The 27970-nt window shown below is 40.8% G+C and overlaps 1 protein-coding gene across 2 annotated transcripts in view; it reads left to right on the top strand.

The window, feature by feature from the left end:
* Positions 1-27970, top strand: part of prkcea (protein kinase C, epsilon a) — a 589489-nt gene that overhangs the window by 478660 nt on the left and 82859 nt on the right. For both annotated transcript variants that reach the window (XM_072580649.1, XM_072580650.1), the window contains one exon: positions 13220-13374. In XM_072580649.1, the coding sequence (XP_072436750.1) occupies positions 13220-13374 (155 nt within the window). The remainder of the gene's footprint in view (positions 1-13219; positions 13375-27970) is intronic.

A 27970-nucleotide genomic window follows, 5' to 3' on the forward strand; every position in this document is an offset into this window, starting at 1 on the left:
TCTTCCACAGTTACCTGATGAAGGAACAGTGCTCTGAAAGCTAGTGCTTCCAAATAAACCTGTTGGACTACAACCTGGTGTTTTGTGATTTTCTTTTATATAATATATTTTTAGTAAGAAAAAATAGATATTTAAATATTACAACAAATACAAAACAATGCAATTCAAAACAGTACAAAAATAGTACAAAACTAAACCCAAATAATAAAATAAAATTCCCCAACCCACCTTCCTATATGAATGTATAAACATATATAGAGAAGTATAAAATTTTTAAAAAACCTAAACTAGCTATTTAACGAACTAAATAAATACCTAACAACAAACAAATAAATAGTAATAACTCAGCCCAGCCCAACAAAACACTCATACATTCACAGTTCCTCCTCCCTGGATATTGGACTCATGAAACACAATCATTACGGCTATATAAAAGCCCTTGTTAGAGTGGCAGAGAAATCTGTGTCCAGGTATTTCAAAAAGGGTTGCCATGTCTTGTAAAAATTCTCAGTTTTGTGGTGTACCATATTTGTGAGAAAATCCAGGGGAATATGCTCCATAACAATCTTCCGCCAACCCGACAGGTCTGGGGGGGCTTTCTGATATCCAACCGAGCAAGATATTCTTCCTGTACAGACCTTGCACTTGGGGCATGCTGAAGGTATCCCTGGTTTAAATTTTGACAAATGGTCTGGGGCTAAGTCGACCCTGTGGAAAATCTTCAACTGTAAAGCATGGGTCCTTCTGAAAATTGATATCTTCCTCGCATTCTCCCAAATATCCTCCCATGCCTCTGAAGAAACTTCAACACCCAGCTCTCTTTCCCACGTCTTGCAGAGTCGATCAGACTCATCTGAGGTGGCACCCCCCAATTGGTGATATAGAGTACTGACAGAGAGTGTACTCTTAGCCCTTAGTACCCCTCTTTCTATGTCAGATTTGTAGGGATCAATCAAAAGTGTGGTCCTTTTTTGAATAAAATCCCTAACTTGAAAAAACGAAAGAGGTCTCTATTAGGTAACTCGTACTTCCGTACTAACTGATCGAAGGACATCATTACATCTCCCTCAAATAAATCACCATGCAAGATAATACCTAGCTGCCGAACGTTTAAATCCTGAATCTATCATATGAAACCTCGGCATACCCACTAAAGGTGTAAACAAAGATGTTTTGCCAATATTACCTTCCCTCTGCCGAATTGCCGTCCATGCTTTAACGGTATTGATGACTATTGGGTTATGGCAATATTCCCTAACTGTCCTCACCTTGTCCAAAAACTGCAAACTGGTAAGGGGGCACCTTGCCTGGGAGGCTTCGATATCTAGCCATATTGAAAGAGGGTCCCTACAAATCCAGTCACTTATGTAATCGTGTTTAAATTTTTTTGGGTGGCACGGTGGCACAGTGGTTAGCACTGCTGCCTCACAGCGCCAGAGACCTGGGTTCAATTCCTGCCTCAGGCGACTGACTGTGTGGAGTTTGCACATTCTCCCCGTGTCTGCGTGGGTTTCCTCCGGGTGCTCCGGTTTCCTCCCACAGTCCAAAGATGTGCAGGTCAGGTGAATTGGCTATCCTAAATTGCCCGTAGTGTAGGTAAGGGGTAGATGTAGGGGTATGGGTGGGTTGCACTTCGGCGGGGCGGTGTGGACTTGTTGGGCCGAAGGGCCTGTTTCCACACTGTAAGTAATCTAATCTAATCTAATCTAATCTAATCAAAAGCGAGCTTAATTGGTAATTTTTAATGTCCGGAAGGTCTACTCCCCCCAATCTGTGAGGCAACTGCAGTTTGGCTAATTTAATATGGGGCCGTTTACGGTGCCAGATAAAGGAGCTGAACCAACTGTTCAGTCTCCTGAGTGTATGTTTATTGAAAATCAGGGGGAGAACCCGTATAAAGTTTGGAAACGAGGGAGAATATTCATCTTAATAAGCGCTATCCGCCCCAACCATGAGACTGGAAGTGCCTCCCATCTTTGGAGATCTTGTTTAAATTTTTTTTAAAATTGAGTAAAATTGGCTTTGAACAGCTAATCCAGAACTGGAGTCATTAATATGCGCAAATACACAAAACCCCCCTATGACCACCTAAATGGGAATCTATAGTCACTCTCAAGAGCCAACTCTTTCGTAAGACCACCCATAGACATAGTCTCTGATTTAGCAAAATTAATCTTATACCCTGAAAAAGCACCAAACGCGTGAATGCATTGGATCAGGCAAGGCACTGAATCTGCTGGATTTGTCAAGAAAATTAGAACATCATCTGCATATAGCGAGAACTTATGTAATTTTGACCCCAATTCTGGAGCTGATATATTGAGATCCCCACGAGTGGCCTCTGCCAACGGTTCAATCACCAACGTAAAAAGTAATGGTGAAAGGGGACAGCCCTGCCGGCTGCCCCTAGAAATATTAAAATTGCTTGATCGTACCCCATTGGCCGCAGCGAGAGGTACACTATAGAGAACCTTTACCCATCTTATGAAAACTTCGCCCAGACCAAACCGGTCTAGAGTATAGAAAAGGTACGGCCACTCAACTCGGTCAAATGCCTTCTCTGCATCTAAAGAAATCACCAATCCCTGTACTGACTGCTGTTGACATGCTTGAATTACGTTAAGCAGCCTCGTAACGTTACTGGAGGATCTGCGACCCTTTATGAAGCCCATCTGATCCTCTTTAATAATAGAAGGTAACACGGTCTCCAGCCTTAATGCAAGAGCTTTTGAAAGGATCTTAAAGTCCACGTTTAAGAGCAAGATGGGCCTGTATGAAGTACAGTCTTCCAGATCCTTCCTTTTTTTAAGGATAAGTGAAATATTAGCCTCTCTCAGGGATGGTGGGAGACAATCATGACTGTATGAATCATTAAACATATTCAGCATCGGGCCTGACAGTATACTTATAAATTCCTTATAGAATTCACTGGGAAGTCCATCAGGACCGGGTGCCTTTCCACTCTGAAGCTGCCTCACAGCTTCCTGCACTTCTTGCTCTGATAATGGGGCATTGAGAAAGGACTGTTGTTCGGGAGTCACACCCGGGATCTTCAGATCTCTAAAAAAGGATTCCATTTGGCCAGCCCCTCCTCACAATCTCAGACTGATATAATTTAGAGTAGAATCTCTGGAATGCCACATTAATCTTTTTAGAATCACATGTTAGGTTCCTAGACCCTTCCCTAATCGCTGTAATGGTTTGTGGGGCACTTCTCTTTCTGGCAAGGTATGCTAAGTATTTGCCTGGCTTGTCACCATGCTCATATAACCTTTGCTTTGCAAAAGCCAGCTCCTTCCTTGCTGTCTGCATGACCACGGAATTTAGTGCAGACTGCAGTGCCATAATCCTCTGTAGTTTGACCAACGAGGGTCTGTCAAAATAGGCCTTCTCGGCTGCCTTCAACCGTGCTTCAAGGAGATGTTCCTACTTGTGGAATATGAAATAACTAACCCTCTGGCATAAGCTTTGGCAGTTTCCCAGAGAACAGATGAGCTATCAACCAAGCCTATGTTGATGTCTAGGAATGCCTGAAATTCCCTAGAGAAATACTCCACAAACTTGCTGTCCATGAGAATAAAGGGGTCCATTCGCCAGTTTCTTGAATCCAATATAACATCCTTAATGTTAACCATGAGGTACACTGGACCATGATCAGAGATGGCAATATTACCAATCGTACAGGATGCAACCAGATCCAGGGTTACTACAGGGGTCAGAAAAAAATCAATCCTCATGTGACATCTGTGCAGATTGGAGAAAAACGTGAAATCCCTACCTGTAGGATGGAGACACCTCCAGACGTTCACCAATCCTAATTCCCCACACAAACCAATAACTGTTTAGTTTGTGCAGAGGGTATCGAGGAACCTTTAGGCAACCTGTCTACTGTGGGGTCCATGAGGCAGTTAAAATCTCCCCCTATAATGATGTGCCAAGACTTGACACATATCAGTTTAGAAAAAGTATCTACCAAGAATTTAAGAAGATAAGCTGGGGGACAATAAACATTTAAAATGCCATATTCTTCCCCATTTATCAAGGCTTTTAGAATTACAAACCTCCCGTATGTGTCTTTAACACATCCAACAATTTAAATGAGAGATTTTTCCTTACGAATATAGCCACTCCCCTACTTCTGGTATTAAATGATGAAAAATAAACTCGGTCAAAGCCATTCTGCTGTAATTTCAGATGGTCCTTGTCATCCAAATGTGTCTCCTGTAACAAAGCTATATCCACCTTCTCCTTTCTAAGACTCAAAAGTATCTTCTTCCTCTTAATTGGTGAGTCATTTCCCTTGATATTCCAGGTACACCATCTAATCAAATCATTAGCTATAATCTGCTGCAATTACATTTAAATTCCAGAGAGGAGGAACCCGAACCACAAATTGCTGAGCCTTAGTGTCGCATGATCCACCAAATATAAAAACTACATAAACTAAAACCACTACATTTAACAAACATACAAAATTATTAAAAATAAAAAAACAACAAAAACCAGAAAACAAACCAACATATAAAGCGCCAATAGCGCTGAGTAGGGGAACTCACCCCCTGCCCGGAGGGGGCAACTACCTGTCCTGAACTGCCCATAAATAAGCATCTAACCATCTCAACCACCTTCACTTCTCCCAGCTAGAGCCGCATCACAAGCACAAGCTAAAAAGAATAAACACCCCATAGAATATCAATATGAATAAAAAAAACATTATTTTATAAAAAAAAGGGAATAAATACCCCACCCATCCTTTGGTATGTCCTAACTTAGAAATTTAAAATGTACATCTTAACCACCAGACATTGTTTGAACCAAATTATTATCAATAGAGGCAAAAAAAGGGGGAAAAACAAAGCTCCAACCGGATTTCCTCCATTTCTTTTACAGAATGATAAACGCATACCCAAGCAACAATATTTATACATACTACAATTGTTTAAATTAGGTTAGTTTGTCCACAAAGTCTCTTGCCTTCTCCGATGTGTCAGAGAGATGCATGGATCCATCTAAGGTGATCCGAAGTACTGCCGGATATCTCAGGGAGTACTGAATCCCGAGCACCTTCAATCTTCTCTTGACATCATCATACAATTTTCGTTTCTGGATCACCGCCGCTAAAAAGTCCTGAAAACACATCATCTTAGATCCCTTGTAAATTAGGGCCTTTGGATCCTTCCCCTGGAGTCTGGAAGCCTTTATGACTCTCTCCTTATCCCGGCAATGATGGAACCGCACCAGGAAAGGACGAGGGGGTTGACCCAGACCCGACCTCCGTGCTGCGACCTGGTGAGCCCTCTCTATCTTCAGTCCTCTCATGCCAGTCTCCAAGTCAAGGAATTTCAGAAGCCAATCTTCAACAAATTCCGCAGGCCGCTCACCTTCCTTACCCTCAGGCAGACCGATGATCCGAATGTTTTTTCTCCTGCCCTTGTTTTCAAGATCATCCACTTGGTCACGCAAATTACGAACATGCGTCTTCAGGGCTTGGATATCTTCCTTGAATGAACTGGCATCAGCTTCCACCACTGTGACCCTGTGCTCCACCTCATCCGTCCTCTTCTTCAGATCTCCCAGCTGTTGCTCATGCCTCTGCAGCATGAGAGAGACTGGAGCCAGCTTCTCTTCAATCTGTTTCCCCAACATCTCGTGAGATTTCGAGAGCTGGTTCACCAGGTCTTGGAGAGTAATCAGCTCCGAGGCTGCTGCAGGCTGAGCTGCAGGCCCGGCCTCAGATGCTCCTCCTTCCTTTTTAGGCATTTCTGGACAGTTGAAAATACAGGTAAGTCAGTTTTTAAATGTTTCTTGGGGCTCCACAATCTTTCCAACACCCCAAGAAATCCTGATGGCCTGGGTTAGGTGGGTTAAAGGACTGTCTTGCTCCTGCTGCGATGCAAAGCTCTGCAGTGTGATCTTCTCAGATCGCCACCATCTTAGATCCCTCGTTTTGTGATTTTTAACTTTGTCCACCCCAGTCCAACACTGCTACCTCCACATCACAGTTATTGACCAAGTAAGTCTGCTCTGAAATGCTTCCAAAACAGTCATATCCTTCCTTAAATAAGAAGACTAAAATTGCATACAATACTCTCGATTTGGTCTCTCCACCCTTCAGGCACTCTGCCTGTATTCCTGATGAAGGGCTTTTGCCCGAAACATCGATTTTCCTGCTCCTCGGATGCTGCCTGAACTGCTGTGCTTTTCCAGCACCACTCTAATCCAGAATCGATTTGGTCTCATCAATGTCTTGCATACCTGAACATAATTTCCCTACTTTTATATTTAATTTCCCTCACGTAAATAACAACGTTTTATTAACTTGCCAAATTATTTGCTGTACCTGCATACTAACCTTTGGTGACTCATGCACTAAGTCCGTCTTCATCACAAGGTTCTTCAGCGTCTCATTGGATATATAAGATGTCTCTTTTAATCCTTCCTGTGGGTAGGGAGGTGGAAGCTCCAATTGGATGGGCTGGAGATAAAAAGAAGACTGAAAGGTAGATGGGGAAAAAGGAGGCTGGCTGCACTGGGTCAGGGGAGAGGGAGACTGCAAGCAGAGGAGAGGGAGGTCCCAAGTGGAGAGGGAAAGGGGGAGGACAGGGAAGCTACATAAGGGAGAGAACACGTGTAAAAAACGTTCAATAAAGAAATGATCAGCTTTGTAGAAGCCAGGAAAATATAAAGGTAATAAGTTCTTTGTAAATGAACGTGACATTTCTAGCTTAACAATACATGAATTCTGTAGCTTCTATGTGAGGAAAATATCGAGTGGATGTTAATGCACTGAATAGTGTCAATTATTAATTTTAACTCTGAGATTTTGATCTGTGGCTCAGTAAAAATGTAACTGCCTGGTTAAAGTCTTCTAGCTTCGTACATATGCAATTGAAATGCATTAACTATGACCTCATCAGCCTGTGGAAGTTTCTTTAGAATGATTTTTTCTAGAGTGATCGCACGTGGAAATATATGTCAGTTACTTGAAAAGAAGAGTTTGGTTGTTAACTTATGCCTGTTGTCTCATACAAATTTAAGTACTGTGGTATATAGCAAATTAGTGTCTTCATTGTTTGTTGTGACTTCACAATTAATGGAGTTTGATAATTCTTGAGAATGTGATGATTTCTTCTAATTCTGATTTGTGAATCCAAATATCCACAAATGCAGAAGGTATTATTTTTGCAATATCTGCATCACCAAATAAAGGATTTAGAGGAGATGGAAAAGGAACCCTGAAAATTAAGGAAAGTAACTGAAAATTAAAAAGTAGTCCTAATGAAAATACAAGAAAAATCTTGAAGCAAAATGATCTTGACGCTATAATCATTCCACAGTTTGATTGTCTAATCAATCAAATGTCTGCAGTTTTCTGGAAACGTATTAGGATATTATTTCAAGCATACACTTTCCCAAATCTCGTCTAACAATTCTTCATTTGTGTTTAATATTAATAGGTTGTCAGACAGTAAAATATGTCAGTCAAACCCAACTGATCTTATTACGAGCTCATATCTGTATTTTCACATTTTCCAGTCATGTCAGTAGGCTGTGATTAGGTGTGGAAGGCGTATCTGATTTTTGGTCTCTCACCACTTAATGGCCCTCTAATGTCTAGCACCACCTTGAATGAAATAAATTAATGTAGCACAGTCTTAAAATTAAGCTTGTGTTCTTTGATTTATTTTAGTCCTTTTTACAATGAAGCTGGAAGAACTATCAAACTCTGTGTGCTGAGTTTGCACATTCAACATTTGTTCATGATGTTCCTTGTGTCTAGTATGCACTGGACACCTGCATTGTTTCAGAATATTGAACCTTACCACCATACTATTTATAAGATTAACTGCAGAGATATGAATGAACTTAATAGAAGATGGAATAGTCAACATTTTGTCTGTGGGAACATTTCAGTCTGTAAGAGTACACAAAGTGCTTCCAACCCTCAATGTAATGGATATTCTGTTGATGAGAATGTTCTTTTTTCCCATTGCCCAAATCTCCATTTAGATACACTGAACTCAAGATGACATGGAATGAGATTTTTGATTGTTTTTAAGTTTTAACCTGAGATTTTATGAAAAGTTTCGCACCTCTGATTCTGTACATGCAATCAGGTACAACTTGATGGAGAATGTTTCATGAGTTTTGCAACAATAAGTAGAGGAGTGGAAGGTAAAGAACAATGTTCACTCAATAGAATGTAGCAAGTAACTGACTGCTTTGTCAGAATAAATAGCCAGCCTCTGTGCTGAGCCTGTTAAAATGAGCATTTTGTTGTGCACCAAGTCATTCAGCATTCACTCCCAAAGGAGAAAACAAACCTTTGGTTTCAAGGGACAGATCCATTTAGAGTGATCATTTTCAAAACGCAATCTTTTACATACATTTCACTAATCCATTGTGTGATTAACAGAGGGAAGCAGTCTGAATAAAAGCAAAAAGGCTTTTCCCCTTACAATACTTAGACCCTTCAAACAAGTTTCAATTGCTTTTCTGACATTCAAATGATTGTCTGGGGCAGATCTGTTATTAGCTGTTATTATCACACTATAGGCTTAGCCTAATCAGAACAGTGGGCCAGTTGGACAGAACTTATCTATTGATGGCTTGCTGTACTAGTTGTGGCTCAATGAAAAGGGTATGAGGTCAGTGCCTAGGCTTTATACTGCTCTCTCCAATAGCAAGTACAATGATATTGCTAACTCTGCCAAGTGAGATTTGCATTTAGGGACTGCAAAATCATCTAGGAAACTTTCACTTATAATTTTCAACCAAAATTATTGCCAACAACAAATATGAACAGCTCACACTGGCATCATGTAAATTGGGTCTGTCACTTCTAGCCCAGTTTTAGTAGATGAACTATCAACCAGTTCATTCAACTCGCAGCATAACTTCATTATCATAGACCTCTAGGCCCTTGCCACAACACGGCAGAAGCAAACTCAAGGTTCTGTTAAAAAATGTCAAACACTCAAGTTGCCTGCAAGGTAGGACAAGACAGAAACAAGTAGCAAAAAGCAAATTTAAGATTGATACCAGGAAAGTTTTCTTCAATATGACTCAACACTTTGATTGGGACAGAGGAAGTAAAAGAAGAAGGGCGCAATGCTTTTAACACGTTATTTCCTCTCCAAACGGTTAGAGATAGATAGATGCCAGATCTGCTGGACTTTCTCCAGCACGTGCTGTTGCTTTGTCAGATTCCCAGTATCCACAGTATTTAGCCTTTACCCTAGTTTTACCAAGCCCCTAATGGTATTGCCTTGGAATCAGAGCATTTAATAAACCTTCCTGACATGATTTCATAAAGATTATTAGATCAGTCATAATCTCATTGAAGACTTAATTGCCTGAATGGCCTACTACTGTTTCTCCATCTTCTGGTCAATGAGCTTGAAACCAATGATTGTAATCCATGTAATTTTGATAACTACCCACAACTTACATTTAATTTTCTCACCCAGACCAAAAATGATTAATAAATTACTGAGAATTGTGTAGCCAAGTCTCAGTAAAAGTGTTTCCAGGCAGCTATTTCACTGCATAAAAAAGCACTTGAAGTCCATCTTTAAACTGGTGACATCTATTTTAAAGGGCATTAACAGGTTGACATTTAATGGCCTAGTCCCTTACTCCATTTGTAGGACACTGCATCTCCTAAATCTGAAAACTGTTGGAATGCTGAGTGGATGCTAGTAAGTGTCTGAATGTTAATTTTGCTTGATTTGTGGATATCTGTATGACGTATGTAAATATTCAGTTTTATAACAAAGGTGATGGCCTATCTCACAAGTTGCTAAAGAATGCTGTATGAAGATAGTGGAAGGGCTGACCATAATCTCCTAACTTTTCCCAATCTGGGGTGATACCAAAATATTGAAAACTGGGAAATGTGGCACACTAATTCAAGGAAGTGTGGATTTAGTTAGTAATTGCAAGTCAATTCATTTAATGTCAGTGATGGGTAAGGTTTTTAAAGCAATAATTCAGGAAACAGTTAAATGGCATTTGGAAAGGAATGAGTTAATTAAGGGGAGCCAGCATGAATTTGTAAAAGGCAGATTGTGCTTGAGTAATCTGGTTGAATGAAATAACAGAGTGACCTGATGAAGAGAATTGAGTGGCCATTGTCTGTAAGAAAACATTTAACAGAATACTACATAAAAAGCTGGTTAACAACATTGAGGCTCATGTAATGGTGAGGGGGGTATCATTCTCGACTTGGATAAAAATATTGGCATAAGGACAAAAAAACAGTGAGTCATAGCTTGTTTTGAGACGAGAGGATAGGAAACAGTGGTAAACTCATTGCCAGAACCACTGCTTTATTTGATATATATATATGGCTGGTATATTACAATACAGAGTAAAATTTCAAAACTTACATGTGGAACCAACCTTGGACACATGACAAACGGTGAGAGTGATACCAATCAACTGGAAAGCACCTAGGTAAGTTAGCAGACTGGACAATCAAGTGGCAGATGGAACTTGATGCTCATCAGTCTTTGGTGATCACAGGCCATAGAATAGAAAGCAAAGCACTCACATTTTTGCAATGTATAAATAGAGATATTGAGCACAAGAAGCAGAGATAGTTATCTTTAATGAAGATCCAGTTAGGCCATATTCAGAGTATTGCATTTAATTTTGATCACTGCGCCCTTGGAAACGTGAACGATTTTGAGATGTTGCAGAGTAAATTTACCCAGGGCCCCAGTGATATTAATACAATAGATTACGTTGTTCTCCTGGGAACCAAGGCTGTTGAAAAGAAATATGATAGATTTAATTGAGGTTACAATTTGTGATAGATATAGTTGAAGATCAAGCTGTTTCTGTTAGCTGATGGTGCAAAGACTAGAGGACACAGATTTCAGATTTTGGACAAGAGATACAAGAATGAATGGGAGGAAAAGTTTAATTACATAGAGAGTGGTTGTGACCTGGGCCTTGCTATCTAGAAGGTCAATGGAAGCAGAGATGATCAATAATCTTGAAAGGAAATTAGACCAACATTTGAGGAACGTAAATGTGCAAGACTGTAGGGATGGAGTGTGATTATGGGAATGACGGTATATATCTGCAGAAACCTGGCATGGAATCAATTGTTCAACGTGTCTCCTTATAGACTATAATGAGTGTATGAATGGATTTTTCCCATGCAGGTTGGAACTAGGTGACAGATCTGGATTTCAGTCAGAAAAGTGCCTCTGTTTGGAAAGTGCCTGAAGTTCAGATTTTTGCCAAGTGAGCCTTCAACTGATCCAGAGAATTTAAAGATGCCAGTTAGTGTTTCCTGTCATTTGGGTAAGGCCACTATTAAAAGATGGGTTCAGCTGGAGAGCTACCTCTTTTTGATCACCGTGTGGCCTAGTGAGGAACCTGATGTTGTTCTCCTGGGTCTCAGAGCCTGTTCCATGATGCACCTCCTGGCTGGTGCAGTCTCAGCAGTGAGTGCTGCTTCAGGTGGCACTGCACTGGCTGATGAACCACTGACCTTTCAAATTGGTTAGTAGCACTTGAGGGTGGAATCTCCATCCTTAAATGGATGGCACTGGCATCTCAATAGCATCCAGGGCAAAGCATCCTGCTTGGTTGGCACCACATCCACAAACATTCACTGCTTCCACCACAAATGCTCAGTAGTAGCAGTGTGTATTATCTACAAGATGCATTGCATAAATTCACCAAGACTCCTTGGACAGTACCTTCCAAAGCAATGTCCTTAAGTACAAGGGCTACAGACACTTGAGAATACCACCACCTGCAAGCTGCCCTCCAAGTCAGCCACCATCCTGACTTGAAAATATATCCCTATTCTTTCAGTGTCGTTGGGTCAAAATCCTGGGAGCTCCCTGCCCAACGCCAATGTGGGTCTACCTACAGCAGGTGGACAGCAGCAGTTTAAGAAGCAGCACATCACCATATTCTCAAAGGCAGCTAGGAATGGGCAATAAATAGGCAACAAATCCCATAATTGGATTCTTAAAAAGTTAAGATATAGAGTTGGATCAAGTCTCCTGGAAACGATCATGTCTCTGCCATCATCAGCAGTAAGTTCAGCCAAAGTGTGCAGAGGAAATTCCCATAAGGATAACAAGATAATGTCTGCATGAAGTAAGTGTGTGTAAGACAGAAGGTATAGTTAAATTTGCACGGATAATGGTATAATCATTAAATGGTAGACAATTTCACATATTCATTATTTTTAGCAAAACTATAAATCTGTCAGGCAATATTTGCTTCAGATCTATGCATGAGAGAAAGTCTTCTGGCAAGGTTTGTGGGGTAAATTTGTACTTGCAGAGTTACATTCTACTTTGCTCAAAAACTGCATGAATTCATGTAAGACTCTGTCAACTCACTTTTTCGATTAGAATCAGTCTAAACATTATGGCACAGACAGGGAAACACAGGGGGCTAACACCTTCAACACATTATCTGGGCGGATACCATTGAGAATGTAACATTTTTTTAAAAAACGTTTTGTGATTTACATGTGAAAGAGGTGAAACTATCATAGTATTCTAACAGACGAAAGACTCAACAAACAATCAAGGTATTTTTCAATGTATAATTTCAGTTTCATCACACTGTAAACTTTTGCTCTAAATTCTGTGTCTTAGAATCTTATACTCCGTCACCACCTGATGAAGGAGCAGTGCTCCAAAAGCTAGTGTTTCCAATTAAATCTGTTGGACTATAACCTGGTGTTATATGATTTTCAAACTTTGTACATCCCAGTCCAACACCGGCATCTCCAAATCATGGCATGAAAAATGTAAGTTAACTCTCCCTGGGATCAGATATTGTCTTCTGGCTGTTTTGTATGTAATATTGATTGAGTTTCACAATAAAAGTACTGGTTAGATTATGACCAGCAGCCTTTCGTAAGTGATATGAATTGAAAATGTTGTTAAGATGTAAGTGATTCCCAAAACAGCTAAAACCTTTGCCTTTGCCAGAGTTTGTTGGTTGGTGGTGGGGCCAGAAAGATTGAAGGGTGAAAGCTAATTGGTATAACGGTTTATTTAGATGTGCTTTTGAAATGTATTCTTCTATCGTCAGTTAAGTGCAGTTTTAACTGATGAGCTTTTGTTGACATAATGAAACTCCTTCTCTACAAATGTTTCATTGTTTGCCTCCAACAGCAGCTACTTGTAAGGCCTTAAGCAATTTAGCTGTAAAAGCTCTTTCTTCCTTCATTTAGGACCGCCTTTTCTTCGTCATGGAATACGTAAACGGAGGCGATTTAATGTTTCAAATTCAACGTTCCCGAAAGTTTGATGAAGCTCGCTCAAGGTTTTATGCAGCGGAGGTCACTTCAGCGCTCATGTTCCTTCACCAAAATGGCGTCATCTACAGGTACTTGCTGAAAAAGAACAGCTGGGGTGTTCATGGTTGGTTTGGCTTGAATGCTTTCATATCTTAGCAACGAGTTTGGGTCAGAGCATACCGCCTTAGTTATCGTGCATGTTGAGACATGGGCCTGTATTGTTTTTGTTTTGTTTGTCATTCACAATGTTTACATTTGAATAGCACCAGAAGCAGCAATCAGATGCAATGCCAGACTCATATTGTGAGCTTTCACAAAATGCTTGGCACAGCCTGACTGTCTGCTATCCTGCCAATGGAGGGACACAATCTCTTTATTTTCTCTTGACACCCACTGAAAATTTATAAAAGGTTTTTCATTTCTACCGCCAACCACTCTGACACCATCCCCCCACAACCATCTTCAAAAAGAAACATTCTCCCATTTCCTTTATTTATTTGTGTTGTCCTCTTGTTGACTGAATAGGACAACAGTCACAGGGTCCTTGTTTCTTCTCTCTTGTTCTCAGCAGTTAAGGGCAAACTGTGAGTCATTCGCAGGAAGTTGCTGTTAGTGAAGTGTAAAGAAAAGCCTTTGCCAGCCGTGTTATTGAGCCAAGAGCCTGTGTATTACCTCCAGGATAAGCAGAACTCATAATGCTTTATGGAGGTCTTTTTAAAATAAAAATCAATGTAACGTCATATATTCACAAAAGTGAACTGTAGTTGCTCTAATACAGAAATCAAAATTGTTTTTACTGAAAAATGCGAGTTGAAGCAAAAACATTTTCCACTCAAGTTACTTGCCTGGTATCTGTCAAGAAATGACACAAGAATACTTTTGCTGTTCCTAATATTTGTATTACTTCACAGAGTGCAAAGATTTTGAGTTTGCTCCCTCCCAGATATTCCAGTATGTCAGCAATGGGACGGAATGACCTACATCCCAGAGGAACTTATTACATTCAATGAGGAATGGAGCTTCCTTCTGGTTTGGGAATTCTATGCTGATGAACCTGGGAAATCTACATCCACCAAAATATGCCCATTTTGTCAGAGCATGACTATCAGATAACAGGCTATCAGTCATCTTCCACATTGCTGGATTCGACAGAACTTTTCCCGACTCTGGATGAGGGAAGCATATGGAAGGAGTAAGGGACTGTTGGAGACCAGGACCAGAAACGCAAAGCTTGCACCAGTATTGTGAGTTACAGATAGATGAATGGGGTTTCTGGAGGCATCAGGAGGTTTTGCCTGCTGACTGCATCGCCAGACAGCATCTGTGTTGCCTCCTCTGCAAAGATTTTCAGTGTAAAGTGCTACTGGGACACTGTGAATGGACTGTGGCATGGAATTGCAAAGTGGTTGAGGCAGGTACATTATCAACATTTAAAAGGCATTTGGACAAATACATGGGTAGGAAAGGATTTGGGCCATGTGCAAGGGAATGGGGTTAGCGTGGATGGACATTTTGGTCGAAAAGGACCAGTTTGGGCCGAAGGGCTTGTCTCCATGCTGTAGGACTCTAGGCCTCTATCAGATTGCAGTGTGGACCCATTATCCATTGATGCTTCTGATTTAAAATCTCGTTTTAAAAAGAAAGTTGCCGAAGTGAAATGTTCATGAAGTGGCAAAACGTTGCCATTGCTCGCACACAGTGGATTAATTACCTTGTTGAGTCAGCTTTTGGGCACTTATTGGTCAATGAGATTGCTAGTCCTTTGGTTCTCCTGCCTGTTCCATTTCATAAACAAATATCACTGCCACCTGCCTTTGAAAACTGGCATCCAGAACTAGTTCTCATCTCCAAGCAATGCCCAACACCTTTCATTGTTATGAAAATTTATCCCACATGTTAAGTTTTGTATACATCTAAACAGAGCTGAAAATGTGTTGCTGGAAATGCGCAGCAGGTCAGGCAGCATCCAAGGAGCAGGAGAATCGACGTTTCGGGCATGAGCCCTTCTTCAGGAATGAGGAAAGTGTGCCAAGCAGGCTAAGATAAAAGGTGGGGAGGAGGGACTTGGGGACGGGCATTGGAAATGCGATAGGTGGAAGGAGGTTAAGATGAGGGTGATAGGCCAGAATGGGGGTGTGGGCGGAGAGGTCAGGAAGAAGATTGCAGGTTAGGAAGGTGGTGCTGAGTTCAAGGGTTGGGGCTGAGACAAGGTGGGGGGAGGGGAAATGAGGAAACTGGAGAAAAAAAACCAATGTGCCTTCTTCTGTTAGTTGTCCATGTCAAATAATTGGCACATGTATTATTTACTTAATCCAACTATATCCTCTCTCCCCCAAGTCTTTCCCCAGTAAAATTATGTCTAGTCACTTGAAACCTTCAATTTCTAAGGCATTGTAAACTTATTTCAAATGCACCAATTGTTTTTTTCATGCGGAGTGATTGTTCTGGATGGATGTAATTCTGTCTGAACTCAGAAGCTGGCTGAGGTCACGTCTAGTTAGTACTTATTTAAGTATGCTTATTTACAGTATTCTGATCCAGTTCTCAACATAGGGGAATGAGAAATCGGACTCGTTAGTAACCACATTTTGGGTGGCGTGAGTGCCATTACTCATCCACAGTGGCATCTACAGTGTACCCGCACGTGCACAGTTTTCTGACACGCGTCGCACCAGACATCACCTTGGTGAAGATGTTGGTACAATGTAGAGTAGGCAGATCAATCAGCATTTAAAATTCAAATAATATCAGCAGAGATGCTTTGGAGTTCAGTGCTCCTTCCAAGACCCTCTGTGCAGCTTGTACAGCTGAGTACCATTAAGAAAAGAAAGTACCAATCTCCAGTGCTTATTAAAGTGACGGTTCCAATCTGGCAATGTTTTTCTGCCTGTATTGCTCGCAAGACAAAGCTTTTCACTGTGCCTCGGTACACGTGACAACAAATTCAATTCAATTCAATCCAATTCAGTTTAATTAACAGCTCACACATTTGGTTTATTCTGAGTATTGCTACAATTCTAAACATTTCTAGTGTTCGGGCTCTTGTGTCACTACTTCTAACCGAGAAGACCTGGGTTCAAGCCCCATCCTGCTTAAGAGGTTTGACATAACACGTCTGAGTAAGTTGATTTATGTAAAAACATACAAGTTTGTGATACTTTCATAGTTGTCTCATTTGTCCTAATGCTTCAATGCAATGCTATCCCAATGGCAGCAGTACACCTGGTGGAAAACTGGTGACTGAATTCCAGCACAAGAGACTACAAAGTGGACTTAGAGAATGATGTAAAGCAACTCCAAGCCTAAAAGATACACTTTTAAGACTTCACAATCTCAACATGGGCAATCTGGGCTGGTGGATCCACAGGCAACAGGGACACAGATAGTTTGGCTGGGATGGGAGGACATTTGCTCCAATCCTCAGAGAGGACCACTGAGTCACTGCCATTTCCCCAGGTCATTGCCTCAGTAAGACCGATAGACATTCAAAGGACAGATTGTGAGACTGCAGTGACACGCTGCTTGTCCTTTTGAACATCAGTATCCACAGCTCAGTGGCAACAGCCTGCACTTTCACCACAAGAAGATGGTCTTTTATGACTTCAGTCTGACCTTTAGGAGCAGCACTCAGAGTTTTGGTGCAAGTTGCTTGTCTGTAGTAGAAGCTGAGACATCAGCTGTGTGAGTGAGCCACATGAGTGAGTCCACAAACTTTAACAGTGTTCTCCACTGTTTCATTGCTTGACAGAGATAGGCTGGAAGTTTTGAGCAAAGCTTTTTACCAAATTGTGCCGGATTTCTTCATATACCATGACATTGATCACAGAATTTCTGGAAGGCTTCCAAATGCACCAAATGTTTTGTTATTAATACTCATCAATGTTCTTCTGAATGCTGTCCCATCAAAGTCCTCATCTGAGTCCTCACCTGAGCAGATTTTGTGATCAACTTCACCTACTATCAAGCTCTCAGTTGCATTCCTTCCCAATTGTCCTGGCTGCAGCACACTCATATCCTGTGTCTCATTACGTGCAGCTCTCACCTTGAAACGGTCATCTTGAGTTACCTGCTTTATCAATTTCTGGGCTGATGTGAAATTGACTGTCTCCATTATCACTGACTTCCTACTATTCCTGTATTCCTTGGGTAACTGACAGGATAAAGGCTCAAGGCTGAGATTGTGTTGAGAGATTGGGGAAGGTAGGTGCTGCAATGCTAACACCATCTTCAGTTTGTAAACCAGAAGGGATGGTCGGATGGGTAGAAATGGGTTGTGAAAAGGAAGATTAAGTTTGAGAATGCAAACTCCTTCATTGGTTTCAGCCCTGCTGCTGGCCATAGACTCAGCAATGTCCCTTCCAGCATTGACCAGAAACATCTCCTCCATGTTGGCTGGAGAATAGAGGCAGGTACCTTCCCCTTTAGTTAGTTGTTGCTGCCTTCAGATATTCACAACCTTCTGCAAGAGAGAGGGAGATATGTTAGTGAAGGTGGGACAATATAGACACTTCAATGACACTGAAAACTTGGTAGGTCCCTGTTAGAGCATAGACTTTGGACAATGCACCTTAGTATCAGTCGCCCATTGTTTCCCTGTAGCTTCTGCACATTTGTCCTTTTCACAAAGAGTCATAGAGTCACATAATGATCCAATTCCCTCATGAATGTTCAAATGAATCTGCCTTCACTGTACTTTCAGGCAATGCATTCCGGATCCTAAGCATTTAATGCAAAAGCAAGCTCTTCTTCATGACACCATTGCCTCTTTTACGAATTACCTTTGATCTCTCTGGCTGTGTAATATTTTTGGTAAAGTGGTTATCATAGTTGTAAAGCTGGAAATGTCAGCCAAAGTGGGTGTGAGCATTAAACATTGCTTCACATGTGAGAGTGAGGTGAGGCATATGCAATTTAAATAAGACTCCTGCTACTGCTCAAATAACTACAGCACCTTCCAAACATGCAGCCTTTGTCATATGTTGTGGCACTGACCAGTTAGCTTGCGGTTGGGGTAGACTGCTGCCATCCTCATATCTTAAAAAAAGAAATCAACATATTTGGAGATGTTATTACATGCATACCTAATTAACAGTGGTAAGGAAAGACCACAATTGATAAACTATTCTGAAAATTCTAAAAGAGCTGCTTGTCTTAACAAAGTTACTGCAGGATTGCAATACTGCACAAATTACATTACTTAGTTAGTCATAATTACAAAGACTGCAATTATTGTGACTGACCACCACGGTTACTATTTTTTTTAAAAGCTGTGAGCCATCGAGCCAGATTTCATTCAGAGATTTGACTTGTCCCATAGTACCATCAATTGGAGTCTTGGCACTGTCAGAAGCCAGGAATGACAATGTTAATCTCCAATGGGACCTCATGCTCGACTGCCTCTTCACCAGCCAAAGACTGTGTGGCATTATCAGGTTAGGTAGAAATGAATGCAACCTCAACATTAACTCTTTCAGAACCATTGCAACAATGAAACAGCCTTGATCACCTAGAAGAACAAGGCAGGCAGATGGGAACATTGCTGCAAGTTCCTATCCGAGCTAACAATCAGGACTTGTAAATATATTGCCACTCCTTCATTATTGCTGATTCAAACTTTTGGAAATCCCTACCTAACACCACCCAAACTGCTGCAGTTCACAAGGAAATGGTTTATCAACACCTCAAGAACAATTAAGGATGGGCAGCAATACTAACTGGCTCAGTCAGCAATATCCACATTTCATAATTGGAGAAAAAAAATCCCCACCACTCACAGATTACCAATCTCCATTAATGAGATCTCTTATTTAAATTGCATATGCCTCACCTCACTCTCACATGTGAAGCAATATTTAATGCTCACACCCACTTTGGCTGACACTTCCAGCTTTACAACTATGATAACCACTTTACCAAAAATATTTCACAGCCAGAGAGATCAAAAATAATTCGTAAAAGAGGCAACGGTGTCATGAAGAAGAGCTTGCTTTTGCAGTAGCAGAGGCTAGTGGAGAAATTGGTGGGATATAAAATTTAAATATATTGTGGTTATTACATTTCTTTCGGGTTTGCATCCAGGCCCTTGAAGCGAGTCACATTAATCTATATGCTTTTCTGATCGTAGATATGGACTACTTTCCTCCAAGAAGTCCAGTACTGTACCTTAAACCCAGGTTCCACATTGTCTCTTGCTCAGCCTTTCTTCTGTCTTTACCTTGTCAGATTTAGTTCCCATTGAATTCTCAGCATTTGCTTCAGCCATGACACAACAGCACTTCAAGAGATGCAAGCCAGCTTTAAGCATTGATCTTCGGCCTCATGATGAAACATGGGACCAGTTAACCATGAGCTTAGTGATGGCTGCATACAGATATTGCACTGGTAGCATCAAGATATCATGCTGCTTATGTGACTGCCAGTAGGCGCAGATACATCACGTAGCGTGATCAGTTTGCCTGTTTTTCAGGTGTTCCAATTTAGCCCCCAGGCTTTCTCCATTTCATTCAAAACGTGGTGAACAGCTTGAGTCCTGAACATCGCTTTAATTATGAAATGTTAATTGATGGTTCACAAAGTGCTTCTGTCTGCAGGATGCTTCATTGTTCCACATTCCGATTTCAGTCCTCAGCAAACCTTGGAAACTCTCAGTTGAATGGGCATCATTATAGACATCCCCATTTTGCTACTCAGTCAGTAGCTGTTGTGCTAACAGCTGTCTGCAAAGCCCTATTGTTTAAAGCTATTCTAAACATTGCAATTATAAGCCAATGCGTTGATGGAAAAGACCTTTTAAAATAAATGGTTTATTTAATTTTTATTTAGATGCCTTGTTAAACCTGGCAATTCCCTAATCAGTTTAAAAAGAGGTCCTGTCAGCAACTCATCAGCACGTTTTTGGTCAGGATTATCAGTAGGATCTCCTTAATTATATGTTCCTTCCCATAAGAATGTGAGCAAACTATTCAGCCCTTCTCGCCTGTTCCATCATTTAATTTGATCTTAAATTGATCTGTATCATAACTACATCTGGCCCAGTAACAATCTGTGTTCCTGTGCGATCTACCCACCTTCATTTTATAAAGCTACAAGAAGATACAGTGCTCTTGAGGTGATGACCTCGCCTCCCAAGCAAAACACTGTAGGGCACAATTTGTTTTTTAAAACCGAATATTATTCAGATGGCAAGGGAACACCAAGAGGCCCATACATATTGGCAACTTCTTCATACTGGAAATATCTGATAACAGATAGATTATTTTTTATAATAAATCGTTTAGCTCGAGATGCCATGATCTCCAGGTAAGAATTAAAGGGATAAAGCGAAAGTTTAGAAGAAACTTTTGGATGTAGCTATCAATGTCTAGTTGATTACAACATTCAAAAGGGTAGTGTTGAACTACATAAAAGTCCAAATTTAAGACAGTTTGAGGAAGTGTCAGGGAATTTAGATTAGTCTGGGGAGAAGATTGAAATATGGGACTAATTTGGGACAAAAGACAAAATGAAACTACCTCAAGTAAGCCCCATAGCATGTTATGTTCTTATTAGTTTGATGCTGCGTATTGTGTTGTGGGGAAAATCACCAGCCTTGGAGTCAGAATCAGGGTTCAACAACAGAGTTTATTGTACAAGGAAATACTGGAGCTCCGAGGAGAGAGAGAGACACCAACAGCACATTGGTCAGCTGCATTTCTTCTCTCAACCCGGAACACATGTCAAGATACTTTTATACATTTTATAATAATAGGTCAGTGATGAGGTTATTGTCTTTGTAACATGGTTTGTTTATGGTAAGCATTGCAGAATCATTAATAGTTTCAGTTCAGTTATTGTCAGTCCAGAGCAGCCTTTGTTAATTTCAGCGTAGTCGTTGTCTGTTTCAGCGCAGACATTGTCAGTTTCAATGTCTGCGCAGAACTCCATTTCTGTAGTAATGAGCACTAATCGCTCTTTCTGAGAAGGACAATTACTGCAGCCCTGGCTGTTAGCACTCTATATTGAGTCTATACCAAACTGTTAGTATTTCTATCAAAGGTGTTGGCTGGACCCAGATACTTTGGCAGGCAGTGTTCGTTACTCATGTATATTCTCTCCCCCACTTGCCTTAAACTAATCAACTAGGTTGTGAGTGCATTCTGCTGGCATTCTGGTGGTCACAGGTTGTGTCTGTATTTGCTCTGCTGTCTCTCTCCATATTGTTGTCCGGCGGCCATCTTGTATGTTAAGTGGTCAACATATGGCTCAGTGGCCATCTTGTGTGTCCATGTACCTAGTGCCACCCTGCCCTATGCCATCTCCCACTTCAGTTGATAAGGATATTAATGAAATGTGTAGAAAGGAATGTCAGGAGGAATACATGGCATAACTAAAAATAAGATGTCCACCTGGTGAAGTTACAATTTAGGATGACTGGCATTCTGGACAGCATAAGCAGCAAGCAATAGAACCAAGCAATCCCACAACCAATGGAAAAGATCTAACCTCTGCCATCCTGCCATGTCCAGTCATGAGTGATGTGAACGATTAAACAACTCACTGGAGAAGCCCAGCACAACTAGTGCAAATGATAAGGCTGAAGCACTTGCAACAACCTTAAGCCAAAGTGCCTTTGAAAATCCATCTCAGCATCATCCAGAGTTGCCCCAACATCACAGATACCAGGCATCAGATGAATTGATTCACTCTATGGTGTTCACAAAAAAAACCCAGCAGATGGCACTAGGTAGTGAAAAGGCTGTGGCTTTTGACAACATTTCAGCTCCAGCACCAGCCATATCCTAGCCATGCTGTCCCAGGATAGCTACAATATTGGCATTTACCTAACAATGTGGGAAAGTTTTCCAGTTATGTCAAATACACAAAAATCAGGACAAATCCAACCTCCCCAACTAGCACCCTCATTAGTCTACTCTCAGTCATCAAAGAAATGATGGAAGAAGTCAACACAGTGCTATCAAGTTCCACTGCATACTGTAACCTACTCACCAAAGCCCAGTTTGCATTCTACAGGGATCAGTCAGCTCCTTTTGCTTTTAATTCATTTGTGAGATGTGTCCCTTGTTGACTTGAGAAGGTGGTGGTGAGCTGCTTTCTTGAACTGCTGTAGTCCACCTGTTGTGTGTTGACCCACAATGCCATTAGTGAGGGAATTCCAGGATATAGACCCAGCAACGGTGAAGGGACTGCGATATATTTTCAAGTTAGGATGGTGAGTGGGTTGAAGGAAAACTTGAAAGTGGTGGTGCTCCAATGTATCTGCTGCCCTTGTCCTTCTAGATGGAGGTAGTCGTGGATTTGGAAGATGCTGTCTGAGGATCTTTGGTGAATTTCTGCAGTCCATCTAGTAGATAGTACATATTGCTGCTATTGAGGGTCAATGGTGGACAGAGAGAATGCTTCTGGATGGAGTGCCAATCAAGTAGGCTACTTTGCCCTGGATGATGGCAAGCTTCTTGAGTGTAGTTGGAGCTGCACCCATCCAGGCAAGTCGGGAGTATTCCAACACATTCCTGACTTCTGTCTTGTGGATGATGACAGGCTTTGGGGAGTCAGGAAGTGACTCCCTGCAGTATTCCTGGTTTCTGACATGCTGTTGTAGCCACTGTGTTGATGTGGCAAGTCCAGTTGAGTTTCTAGTCAATGGTAACCCACAGAATGTTGATAGTAGAGCATTCAGTGAAGGTAACACCATTGAATGCCAAGAGGCGGTGGTTAGATTGTCTCTAATTGGCAATATGTATGGTACAAATGTTACTTTCCACTTGTCAGCCCAAGCCTGGATATTGTACAGATCTTGTTGCATTTGAACATTGCGATATTCAGTATTTGAGGAGTCGCAAATGGTGCTGGACATTGCACAATCATCAGCGAACATCCCCTCTTCTGACCTTATGATGGAGGAAAGGTCATTGATGAACCGTCTGAATATGGTTCAGGCCTAGGACACTACTCTGAGGAACTCCCACAGAGATGTCCTGGAGCTAATATTATTGACCTCCAGCAACCATAACTATCTCCCTATGTGCCAGGCATGCCTCCAAATAGTGGAAATTTTTCCCCATTTCCACTGATTCTCGTTATGCTAAAGGTCATTGCTGCCACACGTGGTAAAATGCAGCCTTGATGTCAAGAGCAGCCACTTTCACCTCACCTCCAGAGCTCAGCATTTTTGTCCATGTTTGGACCAAGGTTGAAATGAGTCCTCGTTTTCCAGCATTACAGGTACTAGTGTTCAGCCAATTCGATTCACTCCACGTGATATCAAGAAATGGTTGGAGGCACTGGATACTGCCCTGACACCATTATGGCAATAATGCTGAAGATTGTGCTCCAGAACCTGCCGTTCCCCTAGCCAAGCTCTCAGTCAAAACATCATCAAAACAACAGAGCTGGTCACTTCCCTCATTTCTCATCCATGGCACTTTATTGTATTTAAACACAGTGGCTGCATTTCAAAAGTGATTAGTTAGTTGTGAAGCACCTCAGATTATCCGGGGAACTTGAAAAGCACTGTATCATTTTATTATATTTTTAAATTTGCAGGAACCCATTATTTTGAGATGAATAATCTGTAAAAGTAAGATGTTCACTATGTATTACTTAACAAAGCTTTATGCAGTGAAATTAGCATTAAAAATAAAATGAACAGGTGAATGGAAGAGCACAAGGCACAGTGCATTACAACACCAAGATTGTTACTATTTGCCATGATACAGTCCTACTGATGTACACTGGTGCACATCAAAAGCAAATGTTCTGAGATAAACAGGACTGATGAAAACCAGATTGATCCTTGTGCAAATGCAACATGTTAGCCAAAGTGTAAGCCAGTCTAATTTTCAAGTTTACAAAATTATTATAACATGCAGCAGTATGAACTGGGGAATGTTTCTTCAGTTAATCAAGTCTACACATTCCACTGACCAGCTATAGCTAGAAACCTTATTGCTCACATTTAAAAACCTTAGAAGATTCCCCTCTCTCTAATACATGTGTATAAAACTACATGAATGCTCAAATACTTCCATGTAAACATATAAATTGCTCTTTGATTTACACATCCCCTTTATTCAGCCTTGCTTCATCTGGAATCCATGGTAAAACTTTGGTTTGGCAGCCATACCGGGTCCTGTCTGACACAGATATTAAAGTATTTTTATTTGTTCTATCACCACACTTATTATCTTATCCATCTAGCTTGAAGGAATCTGTAGTAAGTTTACCATTGTTGATGGCAAAAGTACGAATCTAATGAAAAAAATACAGGAGTTGAAAAGATCTAATATTTTAAGAATTTATTTCAGAGTCACAAATGTTTGCCTGAGCAGATTACCACTTTACAGTTCACCTGGCTGTTAATCACATGATATAATATCAAAGCCTCAAGTATTTTAATTAAAAATGGAGCATCCATAACCCAAGATTGATTGACAAGAGGTGCAGAATAGCCTGACTATGTTTAGAATGAATAGGTCACCTGATCCAGGTTGCCAAAGTATATAGGCAGGGGTTGGCCACAAATGTTGGAAGGAACACAAATGTTGCCACAATTTTCCAGTCTGTCCTTTGTATGGTGAAGCTATGAGAGGATGGAAGAATGGCAATTCAGGAACAGGTGTAAGGAAAAGGGTATAAGGACATTCCTGGGAACTACAGGTTAATTAGTTCAACATCAGTGGAGGGTAAAGTTAGAAACAATAATCATGGAAAAACATAAGTAGGTCTTCAAGAAGTTTAAGTTAATTAAGGAGAGCCAGCATGGTTTATAAATGGCAGAACATGTTTGAATACTACCTTATTGACTCTTCTGGTTAAGTAAGAGAATATTGTTGAAGAAAATTACATGAGCATTGTCAATATGAAGTTTAAGAAAGCATTTGATGAAATTCACAAGAAGCCTAGTTAACAAATTGACGGTTATGGAATACAGGTTCAGTGTTAGCTAACACTTGAAAAAATGGCTTAAGGACAGGACATATTGAGAAAATAATTAGCAAAGCGCATGTCATGTGGGGCTTCATAATTATAGGTATGAAGTACAAAAGTTATGAGGAACCTTCATAGAGCTCTGGTTATGCCAGAACTATGATCTTTGCACCTGGTTCTGACCATGAGACTTTAAAAACAATACGAGAATCTTCGAGACTTTGCGGAGGAGAATACCAGAATTCCTCCAGAGGAAAGAAACTTTAGGTCAAGTTTGAGAATCTGGGGTTGTTCTCAGGAGATTAATGGCACTTTGATGGAGGTTCATAAAATTATGGTAGGTTTTAGATAAAACAGAAAATGAAAACCTGATCTTATCGGCTAACAATGTAAGAACTAAGGACCACAATTTAATGTTCCGGGCAGGGGTTGGAGAGGTATGTGAAGAAGTTCTATGCAACAAGGGATGATCACCTAGACCTTATTACATACAAGATTGGAAGAGGCGAAGACTATCACTGATTACCAAAGTATTTTGAATGAGCACACTATACATTTGTTCTCATTTTCCAAAATTTCTTCAATTCTAGAAAGATACTCGCAGATTGAAAAATGACAAATGAAACACCCCTATTCAAGAAAGGAGGGAGACAGAATTCAGGAAACTATAGGACAGTTTCTCAAACTGTTATTAGGAAACTGCTCGAATCCATTATTGAGGAGGAGGAGGTGGTGGTGGTGGTGTAGGCCATTTTGAAAATCAGAATACAATCAGGCAGAGTCACTGTAGTTTTATGAAAGAGAAGTCATGTTGACAAACTTTTTAGAGACCTTTGAGGATGTATTAAGCTGGATGGGTGAATGGAAACCAGTGATGTAGTGTCTTTGGATTTCCAAAAGCCATTTGATATGGTGCCATATAAAAGATTATTATGCAAGGTAAGAGCTTGCATGTTGCTAGTTATCAATTAACATGGATAGAGGATTGGTTCACCATAGAAAACAGATTCACGGGGATGAAGGGGTCATTTTCAGGTTGGCAGTAACTAGTTGTAAGTACTATGGGGATCAGTGCTGGAGCCACAATTATTTAAATTCTACAAACAGTCCATAGGAACCCTGAAATTAAATGGTTCAAAAATTCCTTCCTACAAATGATACAGGCACCGTAAATCAGACTGAGATATTAAGATATGTGTATGCAGCATTTTACAACCAGCATTAATATGTTCTTTCGATGGAATTTGCCTTATTTTGCTTGGGTGATTCTGCCTTTGATCTTTAAGCTTCTTTAATATCTTATCACAAGGATTTATGTCTCATTGGTAAAATGTTCTGTACTCAGAAAGGGAGAAGAGAAAGGCACATACTACTTGTCACTGTTTTGTGAACCACACTGGTAGGAATCTTTGCTTTTCATCTCATCTCATTTAACTTTATTTGACCTTTTCCCAGTGCTTATAATGCTGATGTGCAACTGGGAGAAAAAAAATTGTTTGAAAAACTCAACAGTAAACTGTTGTTGTTCTTACATCACATGTTCTCACAAGCATGTTATGGCTTGCAGAGAGATCAGTTAAGAAAATATAATACTGAACGCATTGTGCTGTGAATAAAATTGAAACAGCCATTACAGCAAAACCTTTCTCTTTTTCTGCTCTCATTAACCTCAGGCTACTTTCACCGTTACAGTCTAAAACTAATTTAGATTCAGTTCAGACTTAATGTGCCAACTGTTCACGTTTGGTATGACTACTTCCATGTTGTAGGGACACTATATGCCTGCCTTTCAAGATAGAAAGTCATGTTGTGTGGTGTCCTCCTCTTTACCCCTTCCATTCCCACTCCAGAGCTCCGACATTCCTTCATTGTTGTGACTGACTGAACACCACTGTACACTGTAGGAGGGGAATCTCACAAGATTAGGAAATGCATTCACAATTGAGCAATACTGGGAAAAGGAGGTAAGATTTTGAGAGTGACAACTTGGGGAAATGAGGAAGGAGCTGGGAGTACTTCTGTGCAGAGGCAGAGAGGAATGTGCCAGCATTAGTGGGACAGGGGAGAGTGGCTGGGAGAGAAGTTAATTCACAAAGTGGTGCTCTGAAGCCTGTCAGTTCCCTGAGGACTAGCCGCATCACAGATCACTACCTTCGCAGTCTTCAGCGACACTAATAGAGAATGCCTTGCCAGTGCACAAGGATCGGCCCATAGCTCAGCCTACCCTCAGGGATGAGGGAGGGGTTTGGCTTGCCATAATTAGTCTGCTGAGCTTGATGCTGAGGGTGTTCTCAGCTCGGTAATATGGAGTTTGAAAGATCACCTCATTATTTGCAACACAGGTCCAAGAATTTACAAAATCACAAGACCATTGCAGATGAGGATGGATTTTCGATTCATCCACCCAGAAAAATGTTAAAATTGCTCTATTTCAGCATCTAATTATTTCTTGGAATTGTTCCTGTTTTTTTGTCTCCATTTTATCTGTGGAAGCCTGATCCATACATGAAACAAATTTTCTGGCATCAATCCTCTGAATATTGAACCCTGAGCTACACCATTCCACCTTACCCTGATAGAACCTCTCCAGCAAGTACTTGCTGCCTCCTACCTTTCAGGCAATTTCCTCTTTCATAAATTTTACTACTAAGTCTATTTAATACTTAGAGTTTAGCAAACAGCCTTTAGGATGGAACTGCATCAAATGCCTTTTAGATGTCTAGCTACATATTTTGAGTGGACCAGTAACGTTATCAGACT

Source organism: Chiloscyllium punctatum, chromosome 11 (assembly GCF_047496795.1).
Source record: "Chiloscyllium punctatum isolate Juve2018m chromosome 11, sChiPun1.3, whole genome shotgun sequence".
NCBI classification, from domain to species: domain Eukaryota; kingdom Metazoa; phylum Chordata; class Chondrichthyes; order Orectolobiformes; family Hemiscylliidae; genus Chiloscyllium; species Chiloscyllium punctatum.